This window comes from Ranitomeya imitator, chromosome 4, assembly GCF_032444005.1.
Source record: "Ranitomeya imitator isolate aRanImi1 chromosome 4, aRanImi1.pri, whole genome shotgun sequence".
In the NCBI taxonomy this organism is placed as follows: domain Eukaryota; kingdom Metazoa; phylum Chordata; class Amphibia; order Anura; family Dendrobatidae; genus Ranitomeya; species Ranitomeya imitator.
The window spans coordinates 164,035,513-164,053,846 of NC_091285.1; the positions used below are offsets into that span (position 1 = coordinate 164,035,513).

At 46.0% G+C, this 18,334-nt stretch overlaps 1 protein-coding gene across 3 annotated transcripts in view; it reads right to left on the minus strand.

The window, feature by feature from the left end:
• The window catches only part of JAKMIP2 (janus kinase and microtubule interacting protein 2), a 277,234-nt gene that overhangs the window by 54,856 nt on the left and 204,044 nt on the right, over positions 1-18,334 (minus strand). For all 3 annotated transcript variants that reach the window (XM_069764082.1, XM_069764081.1, XM_069764080.1), the window contains one exon: positions 14,014-14,112. In XM_069764082.1, the coding sequence (XP_069620183.1) occupies positions 14,014-14,112 (99 nt within the window). The remainder of the gene's footprint in view (positions 1-14,013; positions 14,113-18,334) is intronic.

The following is an 18,334-nucleotide window of genomic DNA, read 5'->3' on the forward strand; positions in this document are numbered from 1 at the left end:
CCATGGCTGGATTGTAATATTTCACCATTTTTTTAGGTGAAATATTACAAATCGCTCTGATTGGCAGTTTCACTTTCAACAGCCAATCAGAGCGATCGTAGCCACGGGGGGGTGAAGCCACCCCCCCTGGGCTAAACTACCACTCCCCCTGTCCCTGCAGATCGGGTGAAATGGGAGTTAACCCTTTCACCCGATCTGCAGGGACGCGATCTTTCTGTGACACAGCATATGCGTCACAGGTCGGATTGGCACCGACTTTCATGACGCATACGCTGTGTCACAGGTCGGGAAGGGGTTAACCACCAAACCGCTTGTGCTGTAGCGATTTCCACTGCCCAACACCACCGTCGGTGTGCAGGGACAGTGGAAGCTACATTTTTTTTTTTTCCCCTCAGCGCTGTAGCTCATTGGGCTGCCCTAGAAGGCTCCCTGATAGCTGCATTGCTGTGTGTACGCCGCTGTGCAAACCAACTGCTTTTTTCAAAGCACAAATCCTCTTGTTCCTTCCTTTCTGCACAGCTATCTTGTTTGTTTGTCCACACTTTTTATTTAATTTGTGCATCAGTCCACTCCTTATTGCTGCCTGCCATACCTGGCTGAGATTACTGCAGGGAGATAGTAATTGAAGGACAGTTCCTTTTTTTTTTTTTTTTTTGTGGGAGATTAAGATTGGCATTTCTGCTAGAGTGCCATCCCTGTCTGTGTCATCTCTCACTCAGTGGGCCATAGAAAGCCTATTTATTTTTTTGCTTGATTTGGGTTCTAAAATCTACCTGAAAAAATCACTACATCAATCAGTGGGAGAAAAATATTGGCCTCAGGGCTTGTGTGCCACTCCTTACTCCTGTGTGTGCCATCTCTCAGTGGGCCATAGAAAGCCTATTTATTTTTTTGCTTGATTTGGGTTCCAAAATCTACCTGAAAAAATCAATAAATCAATCAGTGGGAGATTAATATTGGCCTTTGGGCTTGTGTGCCAGTCCTAAGCGTGCCATCTCTCTCTCTCAGATAGTGGGCCATAGAAAGCCTATTTATTATTTTTTTTATTGGGTTTATAAATTTTCCCTGGAAAAAAAAAAAAGTGGGAGATTAATATTGGCCTCTGGGCTTGTGTGCCAGTCCTGAGCGTGCCATCTCTCTCACAAGTAGTGGGCCATAGAAAGCCTATTTATGTTTTTGGTTGATTTGGGTTCTAAATTCTACCTGAAAAAATCAATAAATCAATCAGTGGGAGATAAATATTGGCCTCTGGGCTTGTGTGCCACTCCTGACTCCTGTGTGCGTCCTCTCTCACTCAGTGGGCCCTAGAAAGCCTATTTTTTGTTTTATTTGTTTTCTAAATTCTCCCTGAAAAAATCATTTTATTTTATTTGGTTTCTAAATTATTCCTGAAAAAAATCATTTTTTTTGTATTTTTTTTTTCTAAAGTCTCCCTGAAAAAAAAAAAAAAAAACAAATCAGTGGGAGATTAATATTGCCCTTTCTGCTTGTGTGCCAGTCTTGACTCCTGGGTGTGCCATCTCTCTCTCTCCAATTGTGGGCCATAGAAAGCCTATTAATTTTTTTGCTTGATTTGGGTTCCAAAATCTACCTGAAAAAAATCACTAAATCAATCAGTGGGAGATAAATATTGGCCTCTGGGCTTGTGTGCCACTCCTGACTCCTGTGTGCGTCCTCTCTCACTCAGTGGGCCCTAGAAAGCCTATTTTTTGTTTTATTTGTTTTCTAAATTCTCCCTGAAAAAATCATTTTATTTTATTTGGTTTCTAAATTATTCCTGAAAAAAATCATTTTTTTTGTATTTTTTTTTTCTAAAGTCTCCCTGAAAAAAAAAAAAAAAAAATCAAATCAGTGGGAGATTAATATTGCCCTTTCTGCTTGTGTGCCAGTCTTGACTCCTGGGTGTGCCATCTCTCTCTCTCCAATTGTGGGCCATAGAAAGCCTATTAATTTTTTTGCTTGATTTGGGTTCCAAAATCTACCTGAAAAAATCACTAAATCAATCAGTGGGAGATAAATATTGGCCTCTGGGCTTGTGTGCCACTCCTGACTCCTGTGTGCGTCCTCTCTCACTCAGTGGGCCCTACAAAGCCTATTTTTTTTTATTTGTTTTCTAAATTCTCCCTGAAACAATCATTTTATTTTATTTTGTTTCTAAATTCTTCCTGAAAAATTCATTTTTTTGTATTTTTTTTTCTAAAGTCTCCCTGAAAAAAAAAAAAAAAAATCAAATCAGTGGGAGATTAATATTGCCCTTTCTGCTTGTGTGCCAGTCTTGACTCGTGGGTGTGCCATCTCTCTCTCTCCAATTGTGGGCCATAGAAAGCCTATTAATTTTTTTGCTTGATTTGGGTTCCAAAATCTACCTGAAAAAATCACTAAATCAATCAGTGGGAGATAAATATTGGCCTCTGGGCTTGTGTGCCACTCCTGACTCCTGTGTGCGTCCTCTCTCACTCACTGGGCCCTAGAAAGGCTATTTTATGTTTTATTTGTTTTCTAAATTCTCCCTGAAAAAATCATTTCATTTTATTTGGTTTATAAATTCTTCCTTAAAAAATCATTTTTTTTTTTTTTTTTTCTAAAGTCTCCTTTTTTAAAAAAAAGACACAAATCAGTGGGAGATTAATATTTACATTTGCGCTTCAGTGACAGTCCTGTGTGGCATCTCTCTCATTTGTTGCCACCAACAACAGAGTGTGTAACATTGTGCCTGATTTTCGTTGTGGTCTCACCCACCTGTAAAGGGGTAGCTAAATCATACTGAAGTTATAGCTCACCGTGTAAGTTGTGTGACTGCAACAAATACCGTTAGTTTGGTAACGTTTTTAAAACAATGAGGAAGTCTGGTGGAAGAGGTCGTGGCCGGGGGCGTTCATTGTCAGCTGGTAATGAGGGTAGTGGTAGTGGTGGAGCATCAGGTGGTCGTGGGAAAAAAAATATTGCACCTAAGTCTGGAGCCGTGGAGCCAGGTTCGTCGTCTGGCTACACAAGGCCTCGAACGCTCCCTTTTCTGGGAGTAGGAAAACCGCTTTTAAAGCCGGAGCAGCAAGAGCAAGTTTTGGCTTATCTTGCTGACTCAGTCTCTAGCTCTTTTGCCTCCTCTCGTGAAACTGGTAAAAGTAAAAGCAGCGCGTCGTTAGTGGATGTTCACGGTCAGGGACAAGTCGCTTCCTTGTCCTCTTCAGCAAAAACAACAACAGAGAAGAATGCAGCAGGCGACACAACGGGTTACTCCATGGAGCTCTTTACACATACCGTCCCTGGCTTAGAAAGTGAAGCAGTTAACAGTCCATGCCCATTACAAGTTGAATCTGACATGGAGTGCACTGATGCACAGCCACAGCCAGACTACTATGCTGGTCCTTTGACTCAGACCACAACATTGCCCTCGCAGGGTGCTGATCAAGAATCAGACCCTGATGAGACTATGTTGCCCCATCACGAACGCTATACCACCGACCGACAAGGTGACACAGACGAAGTTGCACACGAGCTACAAGAAGAGGTAATAGATGACCCAGTTCTTGACCCCGATTGGCAGCCATTGGGGGAACAGGGTGCAGGCGGCAGCAGTTCTGAAGCGGAGGAGGAGGGGCCGCAGCAGGCATCAACATCGCAACAGGTTCCATCTGCCGGGCCCGTATCTTGCCCAAAACGCGTGGCAAAGTCAAAACCTGTTGGAGGACAGCGTGGCCATCCGGTTAAAGCTCAGTCTGCAATGCCTGAAAAGGTATCCGATGCTAGAAAGAGTGCAGTCTGGCATTTTTTTAAACAACATCCAATTGATCAGCGCAAAGTCATCTGTCAAAAATGTTCAACTACCTTAAGCAGAGGGCAGAATCTGAAAAGTCTCAATACAAGTTGCATGCATAGACATTTAACCACCATGCATTTGCAAGCTTGGACTAACTACCAAACGTCCCTTAAGGTTGTAGCACCCTCGGCCAATGAAGCTAGTCATCAACGCAACATCCCTTCCGGCAGTGTAGGGCCACCATTTTCTGCACCACCTGCAGTATCTGTGCAGGTTTCTTTGCCAGGCCAAAGAAGTCAGGGTCAGGGAATCACCAGTTTCGTAGTAGGAAACACTGCATCTAGGGCACCGGCGGCAACAATACCATCTCCCACCGTCTCTCAGTCTGCCATGTCCACCGGCACCCCCGCTAGTTCCACGATCTCCAGCTCTCCAGTCCAGCTCACCCTACATGAGACTATGGTTAGAAAAAGGAAGTACTTAGCCTCGCATCCGCGTACACAGGGTTTGAACGCCCACATAGCTAGACTAATCTCATTAGAGATGATGCCCTACCGGTTAGTTGAAAGCGAAGCTTTCAAAGCCCTGATGGACTACGCTGTACCACGCTACGAGCTACCCAGTCGACACTTTTTTTCCAGAAAAGCCATCCCAGCCCTCCACCAGCATGTTAAAGAGCGCATCGTCCATGCACTCAGGCAATCTGTGAGCATAAAGGTGCACCTGACAACAGATGCATGGACCAGTAGGCATGGCCAGGGACGTTACGTGTCCATCACGGCACACTGGGTAAATGTGGTGGATGCAGGGTCCACAGGGGACATCAAGTTTGGGACAGTTCTGCCTAGCCCACGGTCTAGGAAACAGTTGGCTGTAGCCATTCGCACCCCCTCCTCCTCCTCCTCGTCCTCCTGCAGAAGCGAGACCTCATCCACAGACCGCAGTCGCACAACCACTCCATCCGCAGCTGCCACTGTTGCACACCAGGTCTCCCATTATGGGGCAGCTACTGGCAAACGTCAGCAGGCTGTATTGGCTATGAAGTGTTTGGGCGACAACAGACACACCGCTGAAGTTCTGTCCGAGTTCTTGCAGAAAGAAACGCAGTCGTGGCTGGGCACTGTAGATCTTGAGGCAGGCAAGGTAGTGAGTGATAACGGAAGGAATTTCATGGCTGCCATCTCCATTTCCCAACTGAAACACATTCCTTGCCTGGCTCACACCTTAAACCTGGTGGTGCAGTGCTTCCTGAAAAGTTATCCGGGGTTATCCGACCTGCTCCTCAAAGTGCGTGGACTTTGCTCACATATCCGCCGTTCGCCCGTACACTCCAGCCGTATGCAGCCCTATCAGCGTTCTTTGAACCTTCCCCAGCATCGCCTAATCACAGACGTTGCAACAAGGTGGAACTCAACACTGCACATGCTTCAGAGACTGTGTGAACAGAGGCGGGCTGTTATGTTTTTGTGGGAGGATACACATACACGGGCATGCAGTAGGATGGCAGACATGGAGTTGTCAGGTGTGCAGTGGTCGAAGATTCAAGACATGTGTCAAGTCCTTCAGTGTTTTGAGGAATGCACACGGCTGGTTAGTGCAGACAACGCCATAATAAACATGAGCATCCCCCTAATGCGTCTGCTGATGCAAAGTTTGACGCACATAAAGGATCAGGCGTCTGCAGCTGAGGAAGAGGAAAGCCTTGATGACAGTCAGCCATTGTCTGGCCAGGGCAGTGTACAGGACGAGGTAGCGGGCGAAGAGGAGGAGGAGGACGAGGAGGATGATGGGGATGATTATATTTTTAATGAGGAAGCTTTTCCGGGGCCAGTGGAAATTGTTGGCGCGGCAAGGCCGGGTTCTGGTTTTTGGAGGGACACAAGTGGATTTGCCTGAAACTGCCCCTCAACCAAGCACAACCACAGATTTGAGAACTGGAACTTTGGCCCACATGGCGGATTATGCCTTACGTATCCTCAAAAGGAACACACGCATAACAAAAATGATGAACGATGACGATTACTGGTTGGCCTGCCTCCTTGATCCTCGCTATAAAGGCAAATTGCAAAATATAATGCCACATGAGAACTTGGAACTAATATTAGCAACCAAACAATCAACTCTTGTTGACCGTTTGCTTCTGGCATTCCCTGCACACAGCGCCCGTGATCGTTCTAACACGAGCTGCAGGGGCCAGCAGACCAGAGGTGTTAGAGGGGCAGAAATCAAAAGTGGCGTTGGCCAGAGGGGTTTTCTGACCAGGTTGTGGAGTGATTTTGCTATGACCGCAGACAGGACAGGTACTGCAGCATCAATTCAAAGTGACAGGAGACAACATTTGTCCAGTATGGTTACTAACTATTTTTCATCCCTTATCGACGTTCTCCCTCAACCGTCATTCCCATTTGATTACTGGGCATCAAAATTAGACACCTGGCCAGAATTGGCAGAATATGCATTGCAGGAGCTTGCTTGCCCGGCAGCTAGTGTCCTATCAGAAAGAGTATTCAGTGCTGCAGCTGCAGATTCAATACTAACAGAAAAAAGGACTCGTCTAGCTACCCAAAATGTAGATGATCTAACCTTCATTAAAATGAACCACAACTGGATTTCGAAATCTTTTGCCCCACCTTGCCCGGCTGACACCTAGCTTTCCTATGTAAAGGTCTTGCCTGTGGACTATTCTGAACGACTTTTCCAATCTCGTAATTTGCAGCACCTGATTGTCCAGCATCCGACATGTTAACACCTCCCTAAATGGCCAAAGTCCCCACACGGGGCCGTGGTATCGCCACTTGGCGCCAGCACCCGTGAGAGTACTGTTTGTCTGAAGAGGGCCCGCTTTTGGTCGACGGCACTGCCACTAGGTCCCTCATAGTACAATAAAGTGTCTGGCAGTGGTGGTGCGCACCCAACGTCAGACACACCGTTGTAATATGAGGGGCCCTGGGCCTGTACCGCCGGCCACAAGACAGTCCCCCCCCCCGGTCAAACAGTGCTCTACCACTTGCAAAATTTTCTCTCACAGTTCCACCAATGTTTAGTCTATGCGCTGACATCCTTCAATGCCTGGCACTGTCAATACCATTGTATTGACATTTTTCTTATGTTAGGCCTTCGAAGCCTGTCTGCGGTCACTCCTTCCACTAGGCCTCCACTGACCTGTCTACTGCTGCCCGGGTTCCCCTGGAACCAATTTTAAATTGCCTACAGCCAGCCCAATTTATTATGTTAGGGCTTCGAAGCCTGTCTGCGGTCCCTCCTTCCACTAGGCCTCCACTGACCTGTCTACTGCTGCCCGGGTTCCCCTGGAACCAATTTTAAATTGCCTACAGCCCGCCCAATTTATTATGTTAGGGCTTCGAAGCCTGTCTGCGGTCCCTCCTTCCACTAGGCCTCCACTGACCTGTCTACTGCTGCCCGGGTTCCCCTGGAACCAATTTTAAATTGCCTACAGCCAGCCCAATTTATTATGTTAGGGCTTCGAAGCCTGTCTGCGGTCCCTCCTTCCACTAGGCCTCCACTGACCTGTCTACTGCTGCCCGGGTTCCCCTGGAACCAATTTTAAATTGCCTACAGCCAGCCCAATTTATTATGTTAGGGCTTCGAAGCCTGTCTGCGGTCCCTCCTTCCACTAGGCCTCCACTGACCTGTCTACTGCCGCCCGTGCTCCCCTGGAACCAATTGTAAATTGCCTACAGCCAGGCCAATTTATTATGTTAGGGCTTCGAAGCCTGTCTGCGGTCCCTCCTTCCACTAGGCCTCCACTGACCTGTCTACTGCCGCCCGTGTTCCCCTGGAACCAATTGTAAATTGCCTACAGCCAGGCCAATTTATTATGTTAGGGCTTCGAAGCCTGTCTGCGGTCCCTCCTTCCACTAGGCCTCCACTGACCTGTCTACTGCTGCCCGGGTTCCCCTGGAACCAATTTTAAATTGCCTACAGCCAGCCCAATTTATTATGTTAGGGCTTCGAAGCCTGTCTGCGGTCCCTCATTCCACTAGGCCTCCACTGACCTGTCTACTGCTGCCCGGGTTCCCCTGGAACCAATTTTAAATTGCCTACAGCCAGCCCAATTTATTATGTTAGGGCTTCGAAGCCTGTCTGCGGTCCCTCCTTCCACTAGGCCTCCACTGACCTGTCTACTGCTGCCCGTGTACCCCTTGAACCAACATCAGAAAATATAAAAATAAGTATTTTGCTTATAAAAAAGAAAATACTGGAGAGATATCAAATGCAGACATTTTAACATTAAAAACAAACACATACAACAAAAATCTGGTACAGTACTAAAAATGGCCACCAGCTACAATAACTTTCTCCTGCAAGTAGTTAACTGAAAGTTTTTTTCAATTTAAAACACAGATATGGCATCCACCGAGTGTTGTCCTGTCGCGTCTTCTTTATATTATTGCCAAGAAGATGCAAAACAATGAAAATAATAAAATCATTATTTACCAAAAAAATAGAGTAAGTCAAAACCACATTGCAAATAAACATTCATTACAAATAAAGAAGCAGGGCGCGTCCAAGGGTGAGTATATACCTAATAAGAATATAATCACCCTCGGACGCGCCCTGCTTCTTTCCGACAGCCTTCCTTCCTAAGAATCAGCCCTTCCGTGGTGTAGAGAGAGGGTGTGTTACACTCCAAGGTGTTCCCCAGGTTGCCTTTCCTGAGCTTCGATCTTCATGCTCTCGTTTAGTAGTTGTCGGAAAGTAGGCTGCATTAGGCCTACAAAATGGGTATGGGGTGGAGAGAGATGGTGTGTTACACTCCAAGGTGTTCTCCAGGTTTCCTCGCCATTGCTTCGATCTTCCGACTCTCGTTTAGTAGTTGTAGAAAACTACACTGCATTAGGCCTACAAAATGGGTATCGGGTGGAGAGAGATGGTGTGTTACACTCCAAGGTGTTCCCCAGGTTGCCTTGCCATTGCTTCGGTCTTCCGACTCTCGTTTAGTAGTTGTAGAAAACTACACAGCATTAGGCCTACAAAATGGGTATGGGGTGGAGAGAGATGGTGTGTTACACTCCAAGGTGTTCTCCAGGTTTCCTCGCCATTGCTTCGATCTTCCGACTCTCGTTTAGTAGTTGTAGAAAACTACACTGCATTAGGCCTACAAAATGGGTATCGGGTGGAGAGAGATGGTGTGTTACACTCCAAGGTGTTCCCCAGGTTGCCTTGCCATTGCTTCGGTCTTCCGACTCTCGTTTAGTAGTTGTAGAAAACTACACAGCATTAGGCCTACAAAATGGGTATGGGGTGGAGAGAGATGGTGTGTTCCACTCCAAGGTGTTCTCCAGGTTGCCTTTCCTGAGCTTCTATCTTCAGGCTCTCGTTAAATTGTGGTTAAATGGAACAACTGCATATGGCGTACTAGTTGGTTTGGGGCCTACTAACAGTGTCTGCCGCTCCTTGCTGTTCTCCTAGTTTCCTGTCCTGAAATTCCGTTTTCAGGCGCTCGTTAAGTAGTTGTTAATGTTAGACTGCATTTGGCCTACTAGTTGGGTTGGGGCCTACTATCGGTGTCTGCCACTCCTTGCTGTTCTCCTCCACTGAACAAAGCTGTGCCGCCTGTTTACTACGGTTGATCATTTTGAACTGCATTTCGACTACTTACTGATTTGGGCCTACTCTCTGTGTCAGCCTCTCATTCCAGTTGTCCTCCACTGCAATGCCCCCTGGTTATTCCTGTGTTACCAATTTTGAACTGCATTTAGCCCACTTTATTATTTGGGCCTATATCTGTGTTTCCTCCTCATCCTGCCCATTGCCCAGCCAGTGATAGATGAGTCTGCTGGTACATTGACCCATAACGCAACATTCCCCGTGCACGCTACACAACAACATTGTGACCCTGCTGAAAGTCAGGTTGCTCTTCCCGCATACCATACCACCTTACACGGGGACAAAGAGGAAGGTGCAGATGAAAGTGCAGGTTCCTTCATCAGGTGGGGGGAGGAATACTAGTTGGCGACGTCACTGGCACAGGGCCTCTCATAGTACGCAAAAGTGTTGCTGCCGGTGGGAGGCGCCCCCGCCGTGCAAACACACCGCTGTACTTTGAGGGGCCCTGTGCCAGTGCCAATGCCAACGAGTGGGCCCCCCCTGCTTGCTCAGGTTCACAGCACTTGCAAAGTTGAAATACTTACCTCTCCCTGCTCCACTGCCGTGACGTGGTCCAGATTTCCTGGGCCCACTAATTACTTGAACCAGCCCTACCCACCACAACTTTAGCCAAATGACCCCCAATTTCAAATGCCTTCCAATTATTATAAGGTAAATTACGCTTGACAAGCTTCATTAAGAAGAATGGATGGTTTTGACATTAAAATGGGCACTCTAGGTGTTTTCCTGGCCCCCACTCACTGCCGACTATGCTGCCCCATTGACTTGCATTGGGTTTCGTGTTTCGGTCGATCCCGACTTTACGTCATAATCGGCCGATTTCACTCGACCCGACTTTTGAGATAGTCGGGTTTCGCGAAACCCGGCTCGACTCTAAAAAGGTCAAGGTCGCTCAACTCTAGTGTTGAGCATTCCGATACTGCAAATATCGGGTATCAGACGATATTCGCTGTATCGGAATTCCGATACCGAGTTCCAATACTTTTGCGATATAGGATACCGGAATCGGAAGTTCCCATAGTGCAATGATGCATTATAATGGAGTGTGGGCGGTGCGTGGGCGGAGATTGCGTGTCTGTGTGTGCGGGCAGGGTCTGTGCGTGACTGTGGGGGGTCTGTGCGGGCCTGCCGGGGGTTTGTACGGGCCTCTCGGGGATCTGTGCGGGCCTGCCGGGGCTCTGTGCGGGCTGCCGGGGGTCTGTGCGGGCTGCCGGGGGTCTGTGCGGGCTGTCGGGGGTCTGTGCGTGTGCAAGTCCCATTTGACGATGCCTGCTACAGTGACAGTGATTGACACATTAGCCAATGATAGGACAGTAGTAGTCCCATCATCCGGCTAATGTGTTGAATGTAAAAAAAAAAAATACTACATACATACTATATACATACTACATACTACATACATACTACATACATCCATACTACATACATACCACATACATACCACATACATACCACATACATACCACATACATACCACATACATACCACATACATACATACTACATACATACTACATACATACATACATGCATACTATATAATACTATATACTACATACATACTACATACACACTACAGACATACATACTACAAACATACTACATACATACATACATACATACATACTACATACATACTACATGCATACTACTTACATACATACATACTACATATATACATTCTACATACTACATACATACATTCTACATACTACATACATACTACGTACATACATACTGCATGCATACTACATACATACTACATACATACTACATACATATTACATACTACATACATACATACTACATACATACTACATACATACTGCATACATTCATACTACATACATACATGCTACATACATACTACTACATACTGCGTACATACTACATACATACTACATACATACTAAATACATACATACATGCTACATACATACTTCTACATACATACATACATACTACATACTACATACATACTACATACATACTACATACAGTACATACTACATACATACATTCTACATACTACATACATACTACGTACATACATACTGCATGCATACTACATACATACTACATACATACTACATACATACATACTACATACATACTACATACATACTGCATACATTCATACTACATACATACATGCTACATACATACTATGTACATACTACATACATACTAAATACTACATACATACTACATACATACATACATGCTACATACATACTTCAACATACATACATACATACTACATACTACATACATACTACATACATACATACTACATACAGTACATACTACAAACATACTACATACAATACATTCATACATTACATATAATACATACATATAGACATACAGTACATATAACATAGAGTACATACTCACCATTACTTGTCATTTTGATCCCCGAAGCCAGTGTCATCTGTAAAAATTATTAAAATAACAAACAACCAATATACTCCCTGATCCGCAGAAATCCACGAGTGTCCCATGACGATCTCCCGTGGAGAACGCCAGCATCAGCTGCTGCCACCACTCTCCAGGGGCTCCAGGAACACAATGATGGGAGGAAGGTATCTTTCCGCACTGTATACATCCACCGCAGTAAAAAAAATAGTCCCTAGTCTCACTTTTGGCATTGCTGTGTGAGAAATTTTCCCACGCAGCAATTGCCATAAAGTGAGACTTTGAACTATAGTAACCTCAGTGATGCACTGCAGCAGCCATTGTTTCCTGTCAGTGTGTCATTGAGGGTCCTATACAGCAGTGACATCACCCGACAAGTACTTGACAAAATGACAAGTAATGGTGAGTATGTAACCTATGTTTAATGTACTGTATGTTTATATGTATGTATTATATGTAATGTATGAATGTATTGTATGTAGTATGTATGTAGTATGTATGTTTTGTTTTTTACATTTAACACATTAGCCGGATGATGGGACTACTACTGTCCCATCATTGGCTAATGTGTCAATCACTGTCACTGTAGCAGGCATCGTCAAATGGTAGTCCCATCGGACGATGCCTGCACACACGCACAGACCCCCGGCAGCCCGCACAGACCCCCTTCAGCCCGCACAGAGCCCCGGCAGCCCGCACAGACACCCGGCAATCCCACACAGAGCCCCGGCAGGCCCACACAGAGCCCCGGCAACCCGCACAGACCCCCGGCAGCCCGCACAGACCCCCGGCAGGCATGTACAGACCCCCGGCAGCCCGCACAGACACCCGGCAGGCCCGCACAGACCCCCGTCAGCCCGCACAGACCCCTGGCAGGCACGCACAGACCCCCGGCAGCCCGCACAGACACCCGGCAGGCCCGCACAGACACCCGGCAGGCCCGCACAGACCCCCGGCAGGCCCGCACAGACCCCCGGCAGGCCCGCACAGACCCCCGGCAGCCCGCACAGACACCCGGCAGGCCCGCACAGACCCCCGGCAGCCCACACAGACCCCTGGCAGGCACGCACAGACCCCTGGCAGCCCGCACAGACCCCCGAGAGGCCCGTACAGATCCCCGTCAGCCCGCACAGAGCCCCGGCAGCCCGCACAGAGCCCCGGCAGCCCACACAGAGCCCTGGCAGCCCGCACAGAGCCCTGGCAGGCCGCACAGAGCCCTCGCAGCCCGCACAGAGCCTCGCAGCCCACAGAGAGCCCCGACAGGCCCGCACAGAGCCCCGGCAGGCCCGCACAGAGCCCCGGAAGCCCGCACAGAGTCTCGGCAGGCCCACACTAAGCCCCGGCAGCTCGCACAGACCCCGCCCGCGCACACAGACATGCACAGTGTCTGCCCACGCACCGCCCACACTCTTCCCCCCTCCGGAACAGGATGTAGAAGGACTGAAAGGGCTTATTTACATTCCAATATTTGTGTCCCATTGACTTGCATTGGTATCGGGTATCGGCGATATCGGATATTTTTTGGATATCGGCCGATCCAATCCGATAACGATACTTCTGGTGTCGGAAGGTATCGCTCAACACTAGTTAAAAACTAATCAAAACCTTATTACCTACCCCAATATTGATATCAATAACATAGTCAACTGGACATGCAAAAAACAAGCCATTGGACAGATCAATTGACAGAAAAATATAAATGTTATGGATCACAGAGAATGGCGACACAACCAAAAATGTTTTTTTCTACAAATTTCTGAAAAAAAACAAAAAATCACAACTTAAATGAAAAAAAAAATTGATGCATGTTTGGTATTGCCATAATAATACTTTACTGGAAAACCATGGTTCAGAGAAATAACATGGTGGGTAGAAATGCATTTTTTTTTTCCATAATTTCACGACACTTTGATTTTTTTATTATATGATAAAATGAATGGTGTCATTCAGACTACAACTCATCCCGAAAATCAAAACCCCGTATGGCTATGTCGACAGAAGAATAAAAAGTTATGAAAAAAAACAAAAGCGTGAAGATTAGCTGCTGAGGAAAGGGGTTACATTTATCTTTCCAAGTCACTGTACCACTAAAATGTATGGTGCTAATATGATTCCTATAGAGGAAAAGTCCTTTATATCGCTGTATAGATTGTTTAATATTGATTTTGGGGGTGACAGACTCCCTATTGTCTGATGAATCAGTCTTACTTCTAACTCCAGATTTCGGAACTCCAGCAATTCATTCTGGTCTCTAGCGTCTTGCAGTTCTTGTTGTACACGATTGTTTTCAGATTCCAGTTTGTCAATCTGAAAGAGTTTATAATTACAAACGCAAAATAAGACTAAGTAGTTCAACAAACTAACATTACGTTCCATTAAGTCATTCACACGTATCAATTTTTCAATTGGACTAACTAAGTAAAACATCCCTACCTAAATATCGCTGTATAGTCGTGATATGGTGCCTTCTGGTGTTTTATTGGTTCCACCTAATGCCATGACCACTCATGCCAGAGGGCACACATGCTCAGTAACCCAGTCCCACTTCTCTAAACTGGCAGCAGAGTGATTGGTATTGTGGAGACTAGTGATGAGTGAACGTGCTTGGATAAGGTGTTATCCGAACATCCTATATGCTATGCTATATGCTATGCTAACTGAGTGACTTCGGCATTTTCGAAAATATGTGCTGCATGTGTTGCGGCTGTTGAACAGCCATGAGACATGCAGGCGCGACAACTCTAACATATTTTTCAAGCAACATCTTATCCGAGCACATCCACTTATCACTGGTGGAGACCAGTCAATAAGAATCAGTGCTCTAATAGCAGCTTCCTTTCACCAGCAACGGCATTTCTGAAAGGGAATCAAAAGAACAGCATGGGGCGCCATAACAAGGATGTAACTGTTAAATCTAGACTCTGGAGAAAAACATTTGTTATGTTACAGCAGTCAGTCCAATAACATATTGATGGCACATCCTAGTAGTATGTTATCATAAATTTCAAATTGCAAATCACACAAGAATATGTATATATAATATATATATATATATATATATATATATATATATATATATATATATACACACTGCTCAAAAAAATAAAGGGAACACTTAAACAACAGAATATACTGTAGCTCCAAGTAAATCAAACTTCTGTAAAATCAAACTGTCCACTTAATGTAGCAACACTGATTGACAATCAATTTCACATGCTGTTGTGCAAATTAAATAGACAACAAATGGAAATTATTGGCAATTATCAAGACACACTCAATAAAGGAGTGGTTCTGCAGGTGGGGACCACAGACCACATATCAGTACCAATGCTTTCTAGCTGATGTTTTGGTCACTTTTGAGTGTTGGTTGTGTTTTCACAGTCATGGTAGCATGAAATGGACTCTACAACCCACACCAGTGGCTTAGGTAGTGCAGCTCATCAAGGATGACACATCAATGTGAGCTGTGGCAAGAAGGTTTGCTGTGTCTGTCAGCCTAGTGTCCAGAGGCTGGAGGTGCAACCAGGAGACAGGCCAGTACACCAGGAGACGTGGAGAGGGCAGTAGGAGGGCAACAACCTAGCAGCAGGACCGCTACCTCCGCCTTTGTGCAAGGAGGAATAGGAGGAGCACTGGCAGAGCCCTAGGGGCAAAATGACCTCCAGCAGGCCACAAATGTGAATGTGTCTGCACAAACGGTTAGAAACCAACTCCATGAGGGTGGTCTGAGTGCCCGACATCCACAGATGGGGGTTGTGCTCACAGCCCATCACCATGCAGGATGCTTGGCATTTGCTACAGAACACCAGGATTGGCAAATTCGCCACATGCGCCCTGTGCTCTTCACAGATGAAAGCAGGTTAACACTGAGCACATGTGATAGACGTGACAGAGTCTGGAGACTCCGTGAAGAGCGATCTGCTGCCTGCAACATCCTTCAGCATGATCGGTTTGACAGTGGGTCAGTAATGGTGTGGGGTGACATTTCTTTGGAGGGCCGCACAGCCCTCCATGTGCTCACCAGAGGTAGCCTGACTGCCATTAGATACCGAGATGAGATCCTCAGACCCCTTGTGAGACCATATGCTGGTGCGGTTGGCCCTCTGTTCCTCCTAATGCAGGACAATGCCAGACCTCATGTGGCTGGAGTCTGTCAGCAGTTCCTGCAAGATGAAGGCATTGAAGCTATGGACTGTCCCTACCGTTCCCCAGACCTGAATCCAATTGAACACATCTGGGACATCATGTCTCGCACCATCCACCAATGTCACGTTGCACCACAGAATGTCCAGGAGTTGGCAGATGCTTTAGTCCAGGTCTGGGAGGAGATCCCTCAGGAGATTGGCATGCTTTCCACCAGTCTTTCACACTGCTTCTGGTGCAAAAATTTAAGCAGTTCTTCTTTGTTTGATGGCTTGTGACTATCCATCATCCTCTTGATCATATTCCAGAGGTTTTCAATGGGGTTCAGGTCTGGAGATTGGGCTACCTATGACAGGGTTTTGATGTGGTGGTCTCTTAATTTTTGCCAGAGCTGTAGCACTCAGACCAGTGTTAATCTATGGAGCAGCTCACATCACCGTATTTTTTCTCAGGCGTATTCGATGTGCATGTAAAGTCACAGCATGCTGCAATTGTATGTGTATATCAGCCGAGTCTCTCCAATGCAAGTCTATGGGTGCGAGAAAAACTCGGACACCACTCGGACCATCTGTCTAGCTTGCGTCAAATACGCACACATTTTCCTCATTCCAACCCATTGAGCCATTAAATTCAATGGCGAAAATCAGTGAGATATGTAAAGCCATACGCATGTAATACGGATGCCATACGGATATATAGGTGCAAGAAAATCTCATCATCACATTGCAAACGCATTACACACGGATGACCATACGGAGAACACTTCTGCGACTCTCGAAAGGGAGACTCGGACTGATTTTCCTTACGTTTAGTGTGACGCCGGCCTTAGTTATATACTCCACAAGTCAGGCCTTTATGGCAAAGTGACAAGAAGAGAATCAAGCCATAAAAAGTCTCATTTGCAGTTTGCAAAAAGTCATGTAGGGAGCACAGCTAGCATGTGGAAGAAGCTGATCATGTCAGATGAGACCAAAGTTGAACTTTTTAGGCTAAATGCAAAATGGAATGTGTGGCGGAAAACTACATCATCCTGAAAACATTATCCCCACTGTCAAACATGGTGTTGGCAGAAAAATGCTGTGGCGATTCTTTTCTTCAGCAGGGACAGGAAAGCTGGTCAGAGTTGATGAGAAGTTTAACCCCTTCATGACCTTGTGATTTTTCGTTTTTCCGTGTTCGTTTTTCACTCCCCTCCTTCCCAGAGCCATAACTTTTTTATTTTTCCGTCAATTTGGCCATGTGAGGGCTTATTTTTTGTGGGACGAGTTGTACTTTTGAACGACATCATTGGTTTTAGCATGTCGTGTACTAGAAAATGGGAAAAAAATTCCAAGTGCGGTGAAATTGCAAAAAAAGTGCAATCCCACACTTGTTTTTTGTTTGGCTTTTTTGCTAGGTTCACTAAATGCTAAAACTGACCTGCCATTATGATTCTCCAGGTCATCACGAGTTCATAGACACCTAACATGACTAGGTTATTTTTTACCTAAGTGGTGAAAAAAAATTCCAAACTTTGCTAAAAAAAAAAAAATTGCGCCATTTTCCGATACCCGTAGCGTCTCCATTTTTCGTGATCTGGGGTCGGTTGAGGGCTTATTTTTTGCGTGCCGAGATGACGTTTTTAATGATAGCATTTCAGTGCAGATACGTTCTTTTGATCGCCTGTTATTGCATTTTAATGCAATGCCGCGGCGACCAAAAAAACTTAATTCTGGCGTTTTGAATTTCTTTCCCGCTACGCTGTTTAGCGATCAGGTTAATGCTTTTTTTTATTTGATAGATCGGGCGATTCTGAGCGCGGCGATACCAAATATGCGTAGATTTGATATTTTTTTCATTGATTTATTTTGATTGGGGCGAAAGGGGGGTGATTTAAACTTTTATACTTTTTTTATTTTTTTAACATTTTTTTCAACTTTTTTTTTTTACTTTTGCCATGCTTCCATAGCCTCCATGGGATGCTAGAAGCAGGCATAGCACGATCGGCTCTGCTACATAGCAGCGATCAGCTGATCGCTGCTATGTAGCAGAAATGCAGGTGTGCTGTGAGCGCCGACCACAGGGTGGCGCTCACAGCCACCGGCGATCAGTAACCATAGAGGTCTTAAGGACCTCTATGGTTACAATGGAGACGCATTGCCGACCCCCGATCATGTGACGCCCGGCCGGATGCGGTAGTTAAATGCCGCTGTCTGCGTTTGACAGCGGCATTTAACTAGTTAATAGGTGCGGGCAGATCGCGATTCTGCCCGCGCCTATTACGGGCACATGTCAGCTGTTCAAAACAGCTGACATGTCCCGGCTTTGATGCGGGCTCACCGCGGAGCCCGTATCAAAGCAGGGGATCTGACCTCGGACGTACTATCCCGTCCAAGGTCAGATAGGG